The sequence below is a fragment of the Gobio gobio genome (genome assembly GCF_949357685.1).
Source record: "Gobio gobio genome assembly, chromosome: 3".
In the NCBI taxonomy this organism is placed as follows: domain Eukaryota; kingdom Metazoa; phylum Chordata; class Actinopteri; order Cypriniformes; family Gobionidae; genus Gobio; species Gobio gobio.
In genome coordinates, this window is record NC_137099.1 from 55,841,584 (window position 1) to 55,863,867 (window position 22,284).

Here is a 22,284-nt window from a genome sequence, read left to right on the forward strand (position 1 = left end):
AATAAAAAATAAAAAAAATCGTAGCTTCATTGGAATGGTCCGAAACTTGGTGACTTTATTGGTACTTGGTATATGAACACCCCAAAAAATTGGGGATAGGATTTGAAAAGTCTAAGTGGTCTTAAAAAAAAATAGTCACACTCAGGACCTTCGGGTCAAAAATGAGTGCAAAACGGACAAAAAAACACAATTAGCTTTTGGAATGGCACGCGTTAATTTGTGTGTGCGTGTGTTTTTGTGTGTATAAGTGTGTGAGAGTTTTTTTGTCTGTTTTGCACTCTTGATGTTTTAGAGATTCACCCCTTCACTGTTGAGTCCTTTTTTTCTGCATCCTGGCTGATTTGTAGATTGTATGCACAAAAAAACTATTTTTGATATTTTTGCCAATTTCCCATTCATTTCCTATGGGGGTCATTTTTGACCCGAAGGTCTTGAGTGTGACAAATTTTTTTTTACAACCACTTAGACTTTTCAAATCCTGTCCCCAATTTTTTTGGGGTGTTCATAAACCAAGTACCAATAAAGTCACCGATTTGTAAAAAAAAATTATAAAACGCAAGTTCCACTATAGTGGTAAAAATGTGCTATTGCGTGATAAAAATGCTCAATGTGTCCTCCAGATGGCCCCGATCTCTTTAAAAAAATTGCTTTCATGAGGCCTAGGCTTGACTCTAAAATGAAATACAGCTTTAATAAAAAAAAATTATATATATATATATATATATATATATATATATATATATATATATATATATATACATTTTTTATTATATTCAATGGGAAAAAAATGGGTCATAATTATTGCATAATTTTATGATTTATAATTAATATTTATCTCAAAACACCAAAAAAGAAAACAAAATATTATTGAACAAAAATATATTTCATTGATTTTACTCAAATCTTTTGTATCTTAATCCCGCCCTCTGGGTCATTTTTGACCCGGTCCTGAGTGTGACCCATAAATGAAGAACCCCAGAGGGTTAAAGGGTACATAACACAGTTTCTGCCTATCTCATGTTAATCTTGAGTACCTATAGAGTAGTATTGCATCCTTCATATCTCCAAAGAGTCTTTAGTTTTATCAGATTTATAAAAGACAGATAGGCTGTACCGAAAACAGCCGAGCTTGTGGAGGTGCAGTGGGCGGAGCTAAAGAGTCACAAGTGCACACACACATGATTGCAAAACAAAACCAGTGGTGTGAGTTTGTGATACGCAGGACAGGTATATGATGTACCCACTAGAAAAGGTCAAGAATTTCACTACACCCACTTAAAAAAAGCGCAAAGGTACGCAACAACATCGTTTTGTGGCAGAACTTTCACACTTTTTAATTCATAAATTTACCCCGGCCGTCTGTGTTGAGATGGGACACGGATCGAATCAAATTTCGATATGGTCTAGTGTCTGTGAATATTAAAGTCCTCATGAAATCAAAATCGATCTTAGCACACATTACAGGTCTTAGGGTGAACAATTAATCCGTGCAAGCTAATACAGTCAAAATTGAGGGAGCGAGGGTCTGTCCATATGAACTTCCCTCGTCCACTTCACGAAGTGGAACGCACTTCAAAATGGCGGCGGGGATTCCCTCGAGGGGAAGTGCTTAGGGAAGTTCGCAAGTGCATGTCCTTCAGGTGCCTTTTGGCAAACTCCAGCTGGCCTTTTCCTGAGGGGTGGCTTCCGTCTGGCCACTCTACCATACAGGTCTGGGGCCTCATTTATAAAACTTTGCGTAGGATTTGCGTCAGAAGTGGCGTACGGATGAAACATAGGACGTGCGTACGCACAGAAATATTCGGATTTATAAAACCGTGCGCACGCACATCCTACGCAGTTTTCCCTTAATAAATCACAATCAATTCTAAATGTAGCGTAGCTTTTGCGGCTTCATGTCACGCCCATAGTTGCCTATAAATAGTCCGCGAAACGCCCACAAGTTAATATTCATCGATTGCGAAATCATGGCAAACACAGAGAGGAAATCATGGCAAACACATTTGCCACATTTGAAAACTAAAAAAACGTAACGTCACTCAATGTGAAGTAGAAGTTATCGTTGGCGAGGTGGAAAAGATGAGAAAAATGTTGTTTTGGAGGGCACAGTGTGGGCATTACTAATGCCAAAAAGGCACTTGAATGGCAAAAGGTTGCAGACGCCGTAAATGCTGTAGCCTCACAACCTCGGACCGTGGCCGAAATAAAAAAGAAATGGTCGTACATCAAAGTCGAGGCAAAAAAGCGTCTAGCGCTCCATCGCCTGAGTGTGTCCTCGTTTGCCAGCAAGTCCTCTTGCTGTCTGAAGATGCGTTCACTCCGACTCCTTCCATTTGCGACATCTTCTAAGAGCGCAAGATCAGCCATTGTGCGTCATTATGCATTGTGATGGGGCATTTTATTTCCATCCATTTAATTGCATCTGACAAGCTACAGATGTCGGTTATAATCTACGTGGAAATGGGAAATAGGCTTTAGTTCAGTGCAAATGGAAAGTCTTGCAGCTTTCTGAATGGTTGAGACACGTTATTTTATCAAAAATAAAACAAACTAAAGGCATATGCATGAATACCATGATTCCGTAGCAGATGAAGACATTTTTACTATGAAAACAACTTTCCCCAGTGGACAATGAATACATCAATCTATCTATTTATCTATATATCTCCCTAATTATCTATCTGTCTTGAATCTATAGCCTATCTGCTCCGCCAGACGGACACATGACGAGAATATCAGTTTTGCACATTATTTCGTTCTGTTTACCATATTATTTATGAGGATGAATTGCATAACATGCCAATATTATTGCAGAACATATTTCACTTTTCTTTTTGCAAATATGGGTTAATTTGCATCTGTTGTAATTTTCGTTTGATTTTGTTTGTTTTACACTGCAGATCGATCAAACGGGTGTTCGTGCCTATACGAACACCCGTTTGATCGATTAGGCCTACGTAAGACTTGCTTTGTGAAGTCTTCTTGTTATTTATGAGAGGCAGTATTGCCATTTCTTTTACACAACGGTCTACAGTTTCACACACTTTCACGTGTTTCTTCCATCTGCCGACGGTGTCGCCATTTCTCATTTCACCCGTTTTTGTGCGTACGCCTGGGTCAGAGCTTGCGTGAAGGACCGCACATTTTCCCGTCAAGTTTGCTTTTTATAAATACCAATTATTGCGTAGAGAGCGGCGTACGCCTTCTTTTGTGCGTACGCAACGTTTATAAATGAGGCCCCTGATTGTTGGAGAGCTGCAGAGATGGTTGTTCTTCTGGAAGGTTCTCCTCTCTCCACAGAGAAACACTGGAGCTCTGTCAGCGTGACCATCGGGTTCTTGGTCACCTCCCTGACTAAAACCCTTCTCCCCCAATTGCTCAGTTTGGCCGAGTGGCAGCTCTAGGAAGAGTCCTGGTGGTTCCGCACTTCTTCCATTTACAGATGATGGAGGTCACTGTGCTCAATGGGACCTTCAATGCTGCAGACATTTTTCTGTACCCTTTACCCCAGGGGTCTCCACACTCGGTCCTGGAGGGCCGCTGTCCTGCAGAGTTTAGCTTCAACCTCAAATAAACACACCTGAACCTGCTAATCAGTGTCTTACAAGGCCCTAGTTAGACATTGATTAGCTGGTTCAGGTGTGTTTAATTGGGGTTGGAGCTAAACTCTGCAGGACATCGGCCCTCCAGGACCGAGTGTGGAGACCCCTGCTTTACCCTAACCCTGCCTCGATACAATCCTGTCTCTGAGGTCTACAGACAATTCCTTGGACTTCATGGCTTGGTTTGTGCTCTGACATGCACTGTTAACTGTGGGACCTTATATAGACAGGTGTGGGCCTTTCCAAATCATGTCCAATCAGCTGAATGCACCACAGGTGGAGTCCAATCAAGTTGCAGAAACATCTCAAGGATGATCAGTGGAAACAGGAGCACCTGAGCTCAATTTTGAGTGTCATGACAAAGGCTGTGAATACTTATGTACATGTGAAATTTTTTTTTGCTCGTTTTTTATTGTATAAATTTGCAAATATTTCAAACAAACTTCTTTCATGCTGTCATTATGGGGTATTTGTAGAATTTTGAGGGAAATAATTTCTTTAATCCATTTTGGAATAAGGCTGTAACAACAAAATGTGGAAAATGTGAAGGGCTGTGAATACTTTCCAGATGCACTATATTTTGTGTATTTTGTTGGTTTTGTCCAAAATGTCAGCTATAGGGCAAAATGAGTCAAATGTTGGGGGGTAAATTGAGCCAGCCTTTTAACTTACCCCACCATAAGGCACTGTAGTTAAGTTAAATCTCTGAAGTATAAACTGGCATAATTTCAATGAAATATTACGCAACTGGTTTAGCTTATCATTGTTTTTTTGTTTATTTGATAGGAACAATGTACAAGTACACTAAATCCTTCCCTGATAAGAACCAGAAGATATTAATCATATATATATATATATTATTTCCACCGGTAATCCCTAATGACCTAACATGTTCGACATTGCAGAAAAACCACCATGCCAAGAACCGTTTGACCAAAACCTTTATTCGTTTTAGTGTCATTCATTCATTCCAATTCAGTTTCTATTTAATTTTACTCAACAAACTCTGGTTAGTCTGTTTTTGGAAAGATTACAACTGTAATTGTTTACTTTAATTGTTAAACGTTGAACACTAAAGATATTGAAATTTCAATTGGTTGGTTTTATGTTGTTTAAGTTAGCTTTAAGAAAATATATATGACTATTTGTAAAATGAAATTTGATTAAATTAGTTTTGAAAAGAGGTAAATTATCTTTAAAATTTCACATAGGTTTGATTCAGATCCAGTTACATGGTCAGTTTATACCCGTATCAACTTACCCCTAACCTGGGGTAAATTGAGCCACATGAACACCTTTTTTTAATAAGCCATATGCCTAATTTTCTCTTATCTTGAGGACCACTTAAGTAAAAATGCAAATAAAAATGATGACATGAAATGTGACCAGTTACAGGATGGAAGACGTGCAAAAAAAAACATTAAAATGCATTAATTGAATTACCTATTTAAAAATATATAGAAACATTATTTTTCAAAACTCAAAAATTCTTAATGCCAAAGCTCAAATGAAAATAAGCAAACACTGCACATTGATGTTCAGTCACTAATTTTATTCTTCAACATTAGGTATGAATCCAACACTATAAAATCAGGAATAAAAAGTTACATCTTCAAAACCAAACACTGTTTATAAATAAGACAACAACACAGTGTTACATCAACGCTTGTACATAAAAATGCTTAACTTTGGAATCGAGTTGAGGTCTGAATAATAATATTCACAGAACAGATAATATAACCAATTAGATATTAAATATTTGTTTATAGGCCACATCGAAGAATTGTGCAGACGATGACAGGTGAGGGTTTAATACAACTTAAACGCATTTTAACATGCAAAGAGGTTGAGTCATCTGCATATAGGACGAAAACAACTTCCTAACATCTTCTGAACAGAAACGTCAACTTCCTGAGATGGGTAAACATGGTGAAGTGTGATGGGGACGTTTAAAATATCACTTCTAAAGTATTATTAGTAATACTTAACAGTGTAAGTCTTTTCCCTGACCAGGTAAATGTAGCTAAACCAACAGCTATATACCCTTGATGTACACTTTTTACGGTTGTTGCTTAGTTATTAATATTCAAATAAAGTCTCATGCACGTTGTACATTTCCCCAACTAATAGCTATTATGAAGTCAATGGAAAAAGAACACAAAAGCAACGCTTGCGGTGGTCTCCTATTGTCTATGAAACCATGCTGGAATGCTGAGGTCACTTCTCTGGGTCCACGCTCATGGTAAGCGTGACCTCCGGCACCTGAAGCAGAGCTTTGACCTTGTCGTGAAACTTCTCTCTGTAGTGATTGAACTCCATGATGCTCTCCGGCTCCTCCTCCAACCAGAACTTATCGAACTCGTACGCCAGATAACCTACCAACAGAGACAGAGGAAACGCATGACCATAACGGAGATGATTTTCTGAGGGAAAAACAGGTCCAACAAAGAAAAGGAAAACGTAAATAAAAAAAATACATTTTACATAAAAAAATGTGAGCCTACTTTAGGAGCTTTGAATACAAAATGTACTGTAATATAAAGCAACTTTTTCTGATTTGGGGTTGTATACACATATATATATATATATATATATATATATATATATATAGTGTGTTGTGTTGTGTTGCGTTGTGTGTGTGTGTGTACACATGTTTTCTAGCCTGGTGGGGACTTCAACCTGGCTGTAGACAGACTCATGGGGACTCGTGTCACCGTGGGGACCTCACAAAAGCTTATAAATCATTCAGAATGAGTTTTTATGAAAATGTACAAATGCAGAATGTCTCCTGTGAGGGTTAGGTTTAGGGGCAGGGTCAGTGTAAGGGGATAGAAAATACGGTTTGTACAGTATAAAAATCATTACGCCTATGGTGAGTCCCCAGAAGGATAGCGCACCACACGTGTGTGTGTGTGTGTGTGTATATATATATAAATGAATATGTATATATATAAAACCCCAAATCAGAAAAAGTTGGGACAGTATGGAAAACGCAAATAAATAAAAAAAGAAGTGATTTTTAAATTTACTTTGACTTGTATTTCATTGCAGACAATATGAACACAAAATATTTTATGTTTTGTCTGGTCAACTTCATGTCATTTGTAAATATGCATCCTTTCCTGTCATTCAGACCTGCAACACATTTCAAAAAAAGTTGGGACAGGAGCAATTTAGGGCTAGTAATGAGGTAAAATGATTAAATAATGATGTGATTTGAAACAGGTGAAGTCAACAGGTGATTGTAATTATGATTTGATACACAAGCAGCATCCAAGAAAGGTCTAATCCTTTAGGAGCAAAGATGGGCAGAGGATCGCCAGTTTGCCAACAAATACGTGAGAAAATTATTGAGATGTTTAAAAACAATGTTCCTCAAAGAAAGATAGGAAGAGATTTGGATATTTCACATTCAACGGTGCATAACATAATTAAAAGATTCAAGGAATCTGGAGGAATTTCAGTGCGTAAAGGACAAGGGCTCAAGCCTAAGCTGAACAACCGTGATCTCCGATCCCTCAGGCGGCACTGCATCAAGAATCGTCATTCATCTATAAGCGATATCACCACATGGACTCAGGACTACTTTGGCAAACCTTTGTCAAGTACCACAATACGTAGTTACATCCACAAATGCCAGATAAAACTGTACTGTGCCAAAAGGAAGCCCTATGTTAACAGTGTCCAGAAGCGCCGTCGACTTCTCTGGGCTCGGAGGCATCTGGGATGGACCATCACACAGTGGAAACGTGTACTGTGGTCAGATGAATCAGTATTTCAGGTATTTTTTGGGAGGAATGGACGCCGTGTGCTCCAAACCAAAGAAGAAAAGGATCATCCAGACTGTTACCAGCAACAAGTCCAAAAGCCAGGCTCTGTCATGGTATGGGGTTGTGTCAGTGCCCTTGGCAAAGGTAACTTGCACTTCTGTGAAGGCACCATTAATGCTGAAAAGTACATAGAGATTTTGGAGCATAATATGCTGCCTTCAAGAAGACATCTTTTCCAGGGACGTCCATGCATATTTCAACAAGACAATGCAAAACCACATTCTGCACACATTACAAAGTCCTGGCTGCGGAGGAAGAGGGTACGGGTACTTGACTGGCCTGCCTGCAGTCCCGCCCTGTCTCCAATAGAGAGTGTGTGGCAACGAAGACCCCGTACTGTTGCCCACCTTAAGACTTGTTTGCAGGAAGAATGGGACAAAATTACACCTGAAACACTTCATCACTTGGTGTCTTCAGTCCCTAAACGTCTTTTAAGTGTTGTGAAAAGGAATGGCAACATTACAAAGTGGTAAATGCTTTACTGTCCCAACTTTTTTTTAAATGTGTTGCAGGTCTGAATGACAGGAAAGGATGCATATTTACAAATGACATGAAGTTGACCAGACAAAACATGAAATATTTTGTGTTCATATTGTCTGCAATGAAATACAAGTCAAAGTAAATTTAGAAATCACTTTTTTTTTTCTTTTTTTTTTGCGTTTTCCATACTGTCCCAACTTTTTCTGATTTGGGGTTGTATGTATGTATATATATATATATACGTATATATGTGTGTGTGTGTACAAAACATTCATGTACAAGCATAAATGTAGAATGACTATTACGCAATATTATGCAAAAACAAATTCCAAAAAAAACAAATATCTATAAATAAGTAAATAAGCTATATGTTAAAGTATTTGTTTTTTAGTTAACATAATAGTGTTCCATTGCATTTCTGCAATTTCTTTTTTAACAGTATTTTATTTGTTGATACTTTGTTTTTTAAAGTAATGAGAACTGGAGAGAACATGTTGTAATGCAAAAAAATTTAATAAAAAAAAGAGCAAAATATATTTTCTTTGTTTTTCCATGAGACATGATACGGATTTTGGAAAGTTGAAATGTATCTTTTAACATACCTTTAGAACTTCATTCATGTTTATTTTGTGCTGTAACTGGTATTAAAGCGGAGGAGATGATCTGCTCAAATTTAATGAATCACACCATCACGAACCTGTGTGTCTGTCTGTGTGTCTGTCTGTGTGTGTGTGTCTGTTTGTGTGTGTCTGTGTATGTCTGTGTGTCTAGGTCTGCGTGTGTGTGTGTGTGTGTGTATGTCTGTGTGTCTGGGTCTGCGTGTGTGTGTGTGTCTGTGTGTGTGTCTGCGTGTGTGTGTCTGTGTATGTCTGTGTGTCTGGGTCTGCGTGTGTTTGTGTGTGTGCGTGTGTGTGTGTCTGTGTGTGTGTATGTCTGTGTGTCTGGGTCTGCGTGTGTGTGTGTCTGTGTGTGTGTCTGTGTGTGTGTGTGTGTGTGTGTGTCTGGGTCTGCGTGTGTGTGTGTGGGTGTGTGTGTGTGTGGGTGTGTGTGTATGTCTGTGTGTGTGTGTGTGTGTGTGTGTGTGTGTGTGTGTGTGTGTGTGTGTGTGTGTGTGTGTGTGTGTCTGGGTCTGCGTGTCTGTGTCGGTCTGTGTGTGTGTCTGTCTGTGTGTAGGCATGTATTGTGAAATATCAGGACACAAATGTGTATAATGACATGGGTATGACATGGGTATTACAAGGAGAGGGTGAAATATGAGGACGTTCCCCATGTCCTCACTTTTCAAAATGCTTATAAATCACACAGTGTGTGTGTGTGTGTGTGTGTGTGTGTGTTGGGTAGGTTTAGGGCCAGGGGCAGTGTAGGGGAATAGAAAATACAGTTTGTACTGTATAAAAACCATTACGCCAATGGAATGTCCCCACATTTCACCCCCCCGTGTGTGTGTGTGTCTGTGTGTGTGTGTGTGTGTGTACTCACAGTAGAACTGATGGAAGTGCTGCATTTGGGGTTTTCCAGATACTGTGTTATAGAAGTGAAGCTTCAGAGCATCACTCTTCATCAAGCTGTACGCCATCTCAGTCAGATTGATGCCCACTATGGCATACGAGTACCTGCAATCACACAAAGAAATCTACAATAAGCAATAATTTTCACTAACTTTGTGAGTTATGATGCCGAGTAACACTAAGTGTGGCGTGTGACGTAGATCAGCGAGCACTTACCCTAGTCTGGGGTGATTCGCATGTGACAGGACCTGCCGGGCTTCATCAGTGTATTTCTCACTGAAAAAACTGAGGAAACAAAGAAAAACATCAACTTAAAATGATCGCGCGAGCGACGGGATGAAAACAGCAGCTTCCTGTAGAAGTTCCACATACAGAAGGTTCGTGAGCCCCAGCATCCCCATCCCTCGGAAGTCGGTCTTCGGATCATCGCCCTGAAAACCAATGTTTCCCCACTGCTTAGTGACCCTCGATTCCAACTTCACTGACGGCATCAGCAGGTCCCACAACTGGTGGAGGAGAGCCAGCAAACACAAGACAAGTCAGAACTGAGAAGCTGGGAAGCTGAAATCTCCTCAGCCTTTAAATCCCTCACCTTCAGAAGCATGTTCTCGTGTTCCTCGTTTTCAGAGTCGAACACCTCTTTTCTTAGTTCCTCAGCCGCCTCAAACAGCTTGTTATAGCCGTTGATTTGTAACAAGCACTGGCGGAGATTCTCCTTAAACCTGTAAGATGTTTTTGCACGCTGTTAAGACCACAACATACACACATCTTCTTGAGTACATTCTATATGTAAAACAACGGACAACTGGGGGAAAAAAAATTGTGAAGCCAATAAAAAAATCCTAATAAATGAGTCTCAATAGGACAATAGGAGTTAGTAAGTCTGATTCAACACTACTCATAAATGTTCTCTGAAGTCCTAGTGTTTTTATTGACCTTTATGCATTTGTCAGATAAAATGATAATCAAAACGATTAATCGCATCTAACATAAAAGTTATTGTTTATATATGTATGTGTATATATGCATATTATATACAGTTGTGGTCAGAATTATTGGCACCCCTGGTGAATATGAGCAAAGATGGCTTTACAAATAAATCTGCAATGTTTATCCTTTTGATCTTTTATTTAAAAATGCGCAAAAATCAAACCTTTAATTGAAGTAAAAGAATTGAAAGTGGGGGGTAATTCACATTATGAAATAAATGCTTTTCTCCAAAACAGGCCATAATTATTGGCACCCTTTTATTAAATATTTTTTGCAACTCCCTTTTGCCAAGATTTCGAAATTCTATAAATGCCTGATGAGATATATAATCTTAGATGTGATTTATCGATTTGACAGCACAAATTTAAATAAATATCTAAAATATGTTTAATATTTTAATATGCATTTTATTTTAATTAGGGAAGATTATTTGATTATATGATTATTTTTAACTAGATTTTTACATTAACACATTGCAAAAATGATGTTGCAGATCTTGTCGTTTCTGAGCAGTTTTTATTTATTTTTGTATTTTTATATGCTTTTCTCCCTTGAAATATTATTTCAAATTAATGGATGGTTTTTCTTGTAATGTGTCATTTGTATTTTGTTTTTAAAAGAAGGAAAAATAGATATATTGTTAAAAACAAAATCATACATAAAACATTTTGCAACAAACTTGGCAACAGGGGCTATTTGGTCAAGATTATGCTTGCTCTGATAAAAAAAATTACAGTTTATGCCATTTCTGAGCAGATACATAAATATCTAGAATACGCAGTCATTGTGGTGTAAAAGCTTAATCATGTATACAAAAAGGCTACAGACGTTCAAAAAGTGAATGTCTTCACTTTAAAGTTGACTTTCCCTACTGAATGAAGTTCATGCAATCTTAAGAGAGCCTCACGTGGGATCTTTCTGCTCCTTGATGCTCTTTTCCTGGATTATTTTACCCAGATGATCCTCCAATTCATTCTCCTTCAAAAACAACGCTGCCTGCAATACCTGATCAAACACAAGCAAACATTTAGAGTGCACTATAAAGTGAGGCAACCAGATGAATCGCGGCTAACTGCGGTCCACATCAGTGTTTAGCTCATGCTCAGATAATAAAGTGCTGAAGCGTCCTATTGTCTTCACACATACCTTGCTTTTGGAGGACTTCAGAGAATGCTCTACCAAGAAAAGAAAAAAACAACGACAGGTTTGCAAAGGTGACATGACCATACAATTGAATTTTTGGTTAAACAATACCTTTAAAGGGATAGTTCACTTAAAGGCACAATATGTATGATTTTTGGATTAAAATATCAATGTTATATATTTTGTTGACTTGTGTACATACATTAAACCAAATGTTTCAAGAATGTTTAAATCCAGAGAAATAAGCCATTTTAACCAGGGCTCAGACCGTGTCTGTGCGTCGCCTATCAATGACATCATACCCGCGTTACCCTCGATTTACGTAGAAAATCATGGAAACACCAAAAATGCTTTAATATGTGTTATATTGGACAGGTGAGCAATTGTTTGGAGACAGAAAACGAATCCTTGTTATCTTGACATTAACACCCGCCAGCCCGCCAATTGCGGGTAGATTTCAGCTGTGGCGGGTAAGGCAGCCACTCCCACTAGCCACTTTGGCAGGTTGACTATAATTTCAGCCTACAGCCAAATGAAATGCCAAGACCGTTGTATCACAAAATCTTACAATTCACAAAATTACAATTCAATTACAATTCTTTATCGATTAACTTGCAGTTAGTGAAGGCGGGATATGCAGAATCGCGCTGAATGACACACAACAGAAGCACTCTCTCTCTCTGTCGTACGCGTGATCCGTTCTCCTTGCGCCTGAATAGTCAAATACACGAGCACACAGATGTCGAAATTTCCATCGTGTGGAGTATCTCGCATAAACACAGTCAGTTATGGCTTAAGTGTATGTAAACAGGTGGGTAATAACTGGATATGTGTCAGAATATTACGTTGTAAGTAACGCATTGTGTACGAATAAAATAGGGATAGCTCACTTAACGTAACTGGAGTTGATGCAAACACGGAGGCGATCGACTAGCCTGGCGTGGCCATACTCAATTCTAGTCAGAATTTGAGTCTGGTACCGCTCCATTGAGCTTTGATTATGGGGCGTGTTTCAACCGAGCCAGGAAAGACCTCAATTGGATAGACCTACAACCAATCAGAGCAACGGAGCGACGCGTAACGTTAGTTGTCAAATGTCAACAGAACTCAACTGCACTGTGTTGCCAAGTCCGTGTTTTTCTCCATGTCTGCGGGTTGAAGCGACCCCAATTATGTGATTATATAAACCCAGGAATGCGAATTTTAGCAGGCAACCTTGCCAAAATAACATATTTTGCCAACCAAATGCCATTTTTTTCCGGAGAACCCCCCGGAAAGTTATTGTTTTGGGCTATAGTTTTGAGTAGCAATTGTGCGCGACATTGCAAAAACACTTGGAAACCCTGTCTGCACGCACGCTGGATTAAGTAACGTTACAAGAAAAAGATGAGTGTAAACGATCTTTGCCAGTAATAAAATTATTTAAGGATACACAGAGTACTTACCAACACGATCATCGTTTCTGAGAGAAATAGTGAAGGTGAATGCATATACGAACAAGTTCTCCAGTTTAGGATAAGAGCAAATTCAACCCAAGAGCCTTCGATGACGTGAATGATTACGTTACTGTTTATCATCTGTCCATCATCGTCTAAAGCCCGCCCTGACAATTTCATTGGTCCGAACAGTTTCTGTTCGGGCATAATTACTTCTCTATGGAGCGAGTCCAGACCGAAATGCCCGAGCAAAAAAAATTGTGGGTGGGGCTAAATTCGGCTGGCATCCAGGCTAGCGATCGACATTAAACAGCTCACACTTTATTCCCTGCAAAACTCTCACAAGAGTGCGTCACAAACTCACATTAAAACTATGCTGAAAGCTCCTGTGTGTGAAGTGAACCTTTTGCAGATAAATACAAGTGCATTTTCGTTTACTATTGACACAAATCAATAAGTAAATCATACTCAACTATTATAGTAAACAACTTTTCCTAATTAGGCCTACTCTGTATACATTTTACGATGAATAAATGTTTCATCAGAATGATTTCTGAAGGGTCATGTGACTCTGAAGACTGGAGTAATGATGCTGAAAATACAGCTTTGATCACAGGAATAACATTACATTTTATAATATATTCAAATAGAAAACAGTTATTTTACATTTTAATAATATTTTACAATATTACAGCTTTTTTGTATTTTTAATAACATTAATGCAGCCTTGGTGAGTAGAAGAGAGATCTTTAAAAACATAAAAAAAACTGGTAGTGTAGGCATAGATAAACAAGTGTAGTCCACACACATCATCCTCACCTATCTGTGATGTCCTCAGAGCTCCAGCTTTGCATCGGGCACAGATGCGCTGTAGCTCGCATTTCCCTGTGAGCAGCCGGAGGAACCATTTCAACCAGAAGCGCAGACAGGAGGAATAGAAACCCTTCCAGATAAACCCCAACATCCTCTGAAACACAAACATGATCAGTTAGTCCAAATATTGCACTTTCTCCCACATGCATTGTTAGACAGGAATGCAACACATGTACACAATATGGACACTTTGGATGAGTTTTCTGCACACAGCTCTTTCACTGTCTCTAGAGCCACACATACATTATGTAGCACTTCATTCAATGCAAATGAGCTACTGATCCTTGTAAAATACCACCCATTCTGCTGGGAATAAGCATTATTGGTAATCACTAACCAATACAATTTTCTAGTGACTATTTACACTGTCCACCATGATCAATTCAGGCACTCACACAACTATAACTACAACTATTCAACTATTATATACATAATTCAAAAATGATGCTTTAAGAAAACCAGCTGGACAACACAACAGGTTGTTCATGCACGAGACATATAGGAGCATCAAAAACACAAATAAACCGCGTGAATTCATATGTTGACGCAATTCGCGTCGTTTATACTGCTTCACGTTGAGTCGCTGGTTTCTCTATCATATAATACTATTTACTAAAGATGTTATGGAGTGCAGTAACTGTATGGATCGCACTTACTAGCAGTCACTTCGCCCGGAAATGATTCGGATTGGTGCGCATGCGCAGAAGAGCGGACGATTGAACCATAATCCCAGAGGGCGCAAGTGAGCCTTTCTGTGACAAATCACTTTGTATTCTTTTTTATATATATTTAATTTAATCTTAATCTATAATATATATCCATCATTTAGAGTAGGTTATTTATATAAGAATATACTTAACTGATTTTTTTCTTGCTTTCTAGACCTTATTCACAGCAGCGCCATCTTGGATTTTCAACGGGAATTAAAGCGAGGCTGAGATACTCTCTTCAGTGGGTTGTATTGTTGTTTAATGTGCTGACAAAATACTGCAAAAAACAACATCTTTTTATCAAATTTCAGTAGAAAAAAACTCAAGACAACATGAGCTGTGTAAAATGATAAATAATCTAGTATGGCAAGCATTTTAGCTTAAAGGGATAGTTCACCCAAAAAGGAAAATTCTGTCATCAGTTACTCACTCAAGTTGTTCCAAACCTGTATACATTTCTTTCTTCTGCTGAACACTGAAGATATCTGAAAGAATGTTTGTAACCAAGCAGGGGGCTGTACCATGATGGTAGTTTAACAAACTCAGGGTTACAGGATTAGTTTCGAGTTGACAAAACCAAACCAATCTATTCAGGCTTTGTTGGTCCCATGATGCTGATCATCAACTTTCTCTGTCAACTCAGGCTTTGATCCTGAGTTTAGGAGTTTAGCTGTGACATCAGCAGTGAATAGCCAATCACACGCTGTGGATCAGTAAAACTGTGATTCACTTCACTCTACTGCAGAATATACATGGTTGAAAAATATTAAGAATTTAAACAAATTTACACAGAAGAAAAGAGCTGTCGAGGACAACTTTAAGAAAAATCTTATACGTCAATGCAAGTAAAAGTTATGAAGTTAGTTTTGTTGATATATAGAGAGAATTGAACATTTATGCTCACATGTAATTTTTTATAGATTTAGTTATTGAATTTAAAGCTTATTTGTATGACCTTTATATAGGCTATTTATTTTAATATTAACAAAATGCCTATTAATGATTGATTTACTCAAATGATACATGTGTAATTGATTAAGGGTATAATAATTACATAAATTATATTTAAATATTTAAAAATTATTATTATTATAAATAAGCATTGTTAAAAGCCAGAGGCTTAAGTCTTTAATAGCCATTAGCTATGTAGTGACCTTTAATTTGGAGTAGAAAAAGGGGGAATTAATTTATTGCATCAGATATGTGTCACTTTGCTCACAGCTGATTGGTCCAATTTCAGTTTGAGATCTTTTATCCAGAACATATCCTGCCCTGGAGCAGGTTAGCTGTGGAGCGTAAGTTACTATGGAGATGAACACCGCTAAAAGCCAAACCACTTTAATGGTACCTTAAACCCAGGATTGGCACAAACTAAGCTTAAATATATCTGGCTAGCCAGCTAAACCGGCTTCATGGTATAGGCCCCTGATCTCGGCCCCCATTGATTACCATAGCATGTTTTCCAAAACAAAAATACTGCTGATTTAATGTATTTTTAATAAATTTCTTTAATACATAATTTTTTTAAATGAATACATTTAAAAGATATATATAGAGTTTATAGTGTAAAAATACATTAAATCAGTATTTTTGTTTTGCAATAATGCAGCATAAGTTACCACTAAAAGACAAGACTTGATATTATTTATTTCAATTGTGTGTGTGTGTGTGTGTGTGTGTGTGTGTGATCATGTTCGTTCCACATTGCATTTATGCTCTATTACCAGGCATTCATTTATGTTTGAAAATTTTCTGATTTATGCTGAATTTTTTTTGACAAAAAAAAAGAAGTGTTTTCCCCATTCATTTTCAATGTGGGGCTATTTTTTTTCTATACACACCAGAACATCAGAACAAGCCCAGCTTTTCTGTGTGTGTTTAGATAATGTAGAAATCTACCATCTATTATGCAACTGAGATGATTAACCACACTTCTTGAGAGAGGCTGGACTCTCGGGTGAAGAGAGGGGCGGAGCTGTCAACTTATCACCACCTGGTTGTGTGTTGGATCCGATGGCGGGGGAGGAAGCTGGACAGACTCGCAGCCCCCTGTCAGAGAGATCTTCAACTCCCACCTCCAGCGGAGCTTCGACCGGATCCCGAGGGAGTCTGGAGATATTGAGTCTGAGTGGACCATGTTCTCCACCTCCATTGTCGATGCGGCCACTCGGAGCTGTGGCCGTAAAGTCTCCAGTGCCTGTCGAGGTGGCAATCCCCGAACCCGGGGGTGGACACTGGAAGTAAGGGATGCCGTCAAGCTGAAGAAGGAGTCCTATCGGGCCTGGCTGGCTTGTGGGTTGGCCTCGAAGAGATTCTGGCAAACCATTCGATGCCTCAGGAGGGGGAAGCAGTGCCCTACCAACACTGTTTACAGTGGAGATGGGCAGCTGTTGACCTCAACTGGGGATATTGTCGGGCGGTGGAAGGTATACTTCGAGGATCTCCTCAATCCCACCGACATGTCTTCCGTTGAGGAAGCAGTGGCTGGGGACTCAGAGGGCTGTAGTCATCGAGGTAGTTAAAAAGCTCCTCGATGGCAAGGCACCGGGGGTGGATGAGATCCGCCCTGAGAACCTCAAGTCTCTGGATGTTGTGGGGCTGTCTTGGCTGACACGCCTCTGCAACATCGCATGGCGGTTGGGGACAGTGCCTCTGGACTGGCAGACCGGGGTGGTGGTGCCTCTTTTCAAGAAGGGGGACCGGAGAGTGTGTTCCAACTATAGGGGGATCACACTTCTCAGCCTCCCCGGGAAATATGCCAGGGTATTTGGCCGATAGTGGAACCTCGTGAAACACTGGACCAGCTCTATACCCTTTCCAGGGTGCTGGAGGGTTCATGTGAGTTTGCCCAACCAGTCCACATGTGTTTTGTGGATTTGGAGAAGGCATTTGACTGTGTCCCTCATGGCATCCTGTGGAGGGTGCTCTGGGAGTATGGGGTCCGGGGCCCCCTGCCTAGGGCTGTTCGGTCCCTGTACGACTGGAGCAGGAGCTTGGTTCGCATTGCCGGCAGTAAGTCAGACCGGCAGGGCTGCCCTTTGTCACCGGTTCTGTTCATAATTTTTATGGACAGCATTTCTAAGTGCAGCCAAGGGCCGGAGAGTGTCCGGTTTGGGGACACTGTCGTGTTGGCCTCCTCAGACCAGGACCTTCAGTGTGCACTGGGGCGGTTTGCAGCCGAGTGTGAAGCGGCTGGGATGAGAATCAGCACCTCCAAGTCCGAGGCAATGGTTCTCAGTCGAAGAAGGGTGGATTCCCCACTTCAGGTTGGTGGAGAGTTCCTGCCTCAAGTGGAGGATATCTTGGGGTCTTGTTCACGAGTGAGGGAAGGATGGAATGGGAGATTGACACATGGATCGGTGCAGCTTCTGCAGTAATGCGGTCGATGTACTGGTCTGTCTTGGTGAAGAAGGAGCTGAGCTGTAAGGCAAAGCTCTCGATTTACCGGTCGATCTACGTTCCTACTCTCACCTATGGTCATGAGCTGTGGGTCATGACCGAAAGGACAAGATCCCGGATACAGGCGCCCGAAATGAGCTTTCTCCATTGGGTGGCTGGGCGCTCCCTTAGAGATAGGGTCACTTAGAGAAGCTCGGCCACTCGGGAGGAGCTCAGAGTAGAGCCGTTGCTCCTCCACATCGAGAGGAGCCAGCTGAGGTGGCTCGGGCATCTATCTTAAGTGCCTCCTGGACGCCTTCCCAGGGACGTGTTCCGGGCATGTCCCACCGGGAGGAGGCCCCGGGGAAGACCTAGGACACACTGGAGGGATTGTGTCTCCCCCGGCTGGCCTGGGAACGCCTCAGGGTTCCCCCGGAAGAGCTGGAGAAAGTGGCTAGGGAGAGGGAAGTCCGGGCGTCTCTGCTTAAACTGTTGCCCCGGATAAGCGGAAGATGATGATGATGATGATGATGATGATGATGAGTATTATCACTACTTTACTGCTGCGAGGATATTGCACAGCACAACTTCTTCCTCAGCGGTCTGTCACAGCTCGTCAAAGTCAAAATATTTGAGATGACCAATTAAATCAAAGTGTGCGGGCTTATATGTTCACAGAAGCTGCTGAGCATGAGATCCCGCGCAACTCGACACTTCAGTTTAATGGTTAAAGTGCGAGATAAGACGTAAGTAGCTAAACTAAACATTTCATATTTGACTAAAATGTTAAACTGACAAAAATAATTAGGCAAACTAATAAACCTTTGTCTAATTTTGCCATTTTGAATTCAAAATAGGCATATATAATTTGCGTGATTCATGTAGCCTAATGTCATAATAAGTAACTGTCAATGTGAGGGGACAAGAAACATTAACAAAGCCGTTTTCATCAGATTAGGCAAAAGATTAATGAATGTAGCCTATTGTGAATGAATAAACTTTTTTACCTTCAGTTCGTAGCCTTAGCTAACTTGTCTGAGAAAATTATTAATAAAACATAGGCTAAATATCAGTTGATGTTTACTTCACGTAAACATAGTTATCGGCTGATATATCACTGACACTGACACAAGACGAAAATGAAAAGACTATCAGTCAAAGCTCAGCTTTTGGAGGGGAAGAGAGAGCGAGGGCAAGATAAGGAGAAAGAGAAAGTGCAGAGCAGGAACTGACAAATAATCTACTGCCCACTGACATGGTTTTAAAGCTACTTCTTATCCATTTTTTGGCCTTCAAACGTCTTGAAATGCACATATGTAACTTAGATCAAAGAAATCAAACATTTTCGGGGGAGCATGCCCTCAAACCCCCTAACTAGCTCAAATTTGGGACCTCTGTGAATGTGATTATACAACTCTTACACATCTCTAATGTGTTTTTTACTAGTAAAAATTCAATTAGAGAGCTCTCTAGTTGTAATGGTTAATTCAATTGTAGAGTTCTGCAATTAAAAATGAATGGAAGTCAATGGAGACATATGACTAGTAAGAATTCATTTGTAGAGCTCTCTAATTGAAATTGTTACGGTTAGTAACACTCATTGACGTCTTCACACACACAAATTGGCCTGGTTAGAGCAGATTCATATAAACATGTGTTTTGGTAAGAGATAACGATTGCCAAACAAGTTTCCATCTAAAACCACAATACATTTCCTTTATAATTATCATTTATGGTATTTTTTGACTAGTGTTTAAAAAGCACTGTTACTCTGAAGGACTATATCCATCCAACCAAGCAACTATCCATCCATCCATCCATCCATCCAAATCACCCATCCATCCATCCATCCATCCATCCAAATCACCCATCCATCCATCCATCATTCCATCCAAGCACTCATCCATCTATCCATCCATCCAAATCACCCATCCATCCATCCATCCATCCATCCAATCACTCATCCATCTATCCATCCAATCCCCATCCATCATTCCATCCATCACCCACCCATCCATTCATCCACGCATCAATCCATCCAATCACTCATCCATCTATCCATTCAATCACCCACCCATCCATTCATCCACGCATCCATCCATCAATCCATCCAATCATCTATCTATCAATCCATCCAATCATCTATCCATTCATCCATCTATCATGTATCCATTCATCCATCTATCATCTATCCATCCAATAACCCATCCATCCACCCATCCATCCATCCAATCAACCATAAACAGAAAGCTCTTCCCACATCCTTCACATTTCCAAAGCTTTTTTAATGGAGACTGCACTTACAAAAAGCTATTTTAACTCATGAAAAAATTAAGAGCTGAGCTTAACTAGTCAAATGTATCCACCTAATTATACATACATTTACACAATTTTGCATAAAACCACCAATGATGGGGAAAGTTACTTTTAAAAGTAATGTGTCGGCTACTATATAGCATTACTAAAAGTAACTATTTTGGTGTACATTTTAAAGTAATGCGCTTCTTTACTAGTTGAATGAAAAAAAGTAATCTGATGATGTGACACTGAAACCCACAAAGTACAGAAAGCACTTTTGAGACTTTTGAATTCTATTTTTTTTTGAGTGAGAAGTCTTCTGTGAACAAAAATACAAGAACAAACCAAACAAACCAGTGTTTTAGCAAAATAATTCATAAATGAGAAACGAACACAGGAAAAAGCATACCTGGAAACAAAGTAAATAGCTCACTAGTACAAATAAGACCCTGTGAAGTGCAGTGCATTTAGCCACAGATGAGAGTTACACTAACAATCAAAACTGGTGTTTCTCTGCATGTATTTTACTTCTTAATCCATCAGGAGGCACTAGAGAGCTGAAGCGTAATAATGGAAGGTCCAGAGAGCGGTGGCCATTTTTGGGCATCCTCATGGGCGGGGGTGGAGGCGGGAATCTGGACGCAAGACTGCCATCATCATCATCATCATTTCTGGTGTTATTGTTGTCGTCGTCACTGGCGACAGCATCCACGACACTGCTCCTGTTGGTTTTCTGGCAGCGAGGCAGGAACACCCCCCTGAAGTGTCGGCGGTACAGATAAAGCATCACCAACAGCAACAGCAAGATGAACACCACGAGCAGGCCGCAGATGGCGTAAACGCCCCGGAGGATTCTGGGAGATGACGTCCTGCTACAGTCTAGAAAGCGAATGGAGAGGAAACTTAAGTTATGATAGGTAATCAGAGAACCGCAAAGTTATTGGGAAATTATTTCATTTAATATAAGAGCGGACTAATCATCCATGAACAGTGTAGACCTGTCAATATAAACTTCTGAATATCAGTCTCTTACCGAGTTCAGCAGACTGCACACAAACGCTGGCTCCCTCGCGGTAACCATGGAGACAGCGACAGGAGTACGATCCGAACTGATTCACACACTCTGTGTGAGCGTCACACACCGCCATTTGTGTCTCACACTCATTGATGTCTGTTAAAACACACATACACAAACACACACACATAAATTGGCCAGTTTAGAGTGGATTCATATAAACAGGTGTTTTGGTAAGATCACGATAAGTCTCCATCTAAAAACATTTTTAGGGTTTTTAGACTGTTTTAAACGCATTTCATGCGCTTAAATCCGTCCAATCATCCATCCAATCATCCATCCAATCATCCATCCAATCATCCATCCAATCATCCATCCAATCATCCATCCAATCATCCATCCAATCATCCATCCAATCATCCATCCAATCATCCATCCAATCATCCATCCAATCATCCATCCAATCATCCATCCAATCATCCATCCAATCATCCATCCAATCATCCATCCAATCATCCATCCAATCATCCATCCAATCATCCATCCAATCATCCATCCAATCATCCATCCAATCATCCATCCATCCAATCAATCAATCAACCATTCATCCAATCAAACAATCATCCAACCAACCATTCATCCAATCAAACAATCATCCAACCAACCATTCATCCAATCAATCAACCAACCAACCATCCATCCAACCAACCATTCATCCAATCAATCAACCAACCAACCTTTCATCCATCCATCCATCCATCCATTCATCCAATCAATCAATCGACCATCCATTCATCCAACCAACCAACCAACCATTCATCCATCCATCCAAACAACCATTCATCCAATCAATCAACCAACCAACCTTCCATCCATCCATCCATCCATCCATCCATCCATCCATCCATCCATCCATCCAATCAACCAACCAACCAACCATCCATCCATCCATCCATCCATCCAATCAACCTTTCATCCATCCATCCATCCATCCATCCATCCATCCAATCAATCAACCAAC

General features: G+C 40.0%; 2 protein-coding genes across 3 annotated transcripts in view; both read right to left on the bottom strand.

Moving 5' to 3' along the window:
• Positions 1–5,134: 5,134 nt before the first annotated feature.
• Positions 5,135–14,551, bottom strand: elmod2 (ELMO/CED-12 domain containing 2). Of its 2 annotated transcripts, XM_079812796.1 has the most exons (9): positions 14,519–14,551; positions 13,809–13,956; positions 11,557–11,585; positions 11,318–11,415; positions 10,013–10,142; positions 9,793–9,926; positions 9,637–9,705; positions 9,392–9,525; positions 5,135–5,977 (listed from the first exon to the last, which is right to left on the bottom strand). In XM_079812796.1, exons 2-9 carry the CDS (start codon positions 13,951–13,953, stop codon positions 5,820–5,822), a joined length of 897 nt encoding a protein of 298 aa, XP_079668922.1. In that variant the 5' UTR covers positions 13,954–13,956; positions 14,519–14,551; the 3' UTR covers positions 5,135–5,819. The 2 variants fall into 2 exon arrangements, with proteins under 2 accessions (XP_079668922.1, XP_079668921.1); XM_079812795.1 differs by having other exon boundaries at positions 13,809–14,526.
• A 6,193-nt stretch (positions 14,552–20,744) lies between these two features.
• The window catches only part of LOC307124196 (uncharacterized protein), a gene marked incomplete at both ends in the record, with an annotated part of 13,890 nt that continues 12,350 nt past the window's right edge, over positions 20,745–22,284 (bottom strand). Inside the window, 2 exon segments of the mRNA XM_079813243.1 lie at positions 20,745–21,127; positions 21,282–21,419. Of these exon segments, the coding sequence (XP_079669369.1) occupies positions 20,745–21,127; positions 21,282–21,419 (521 nt within the window).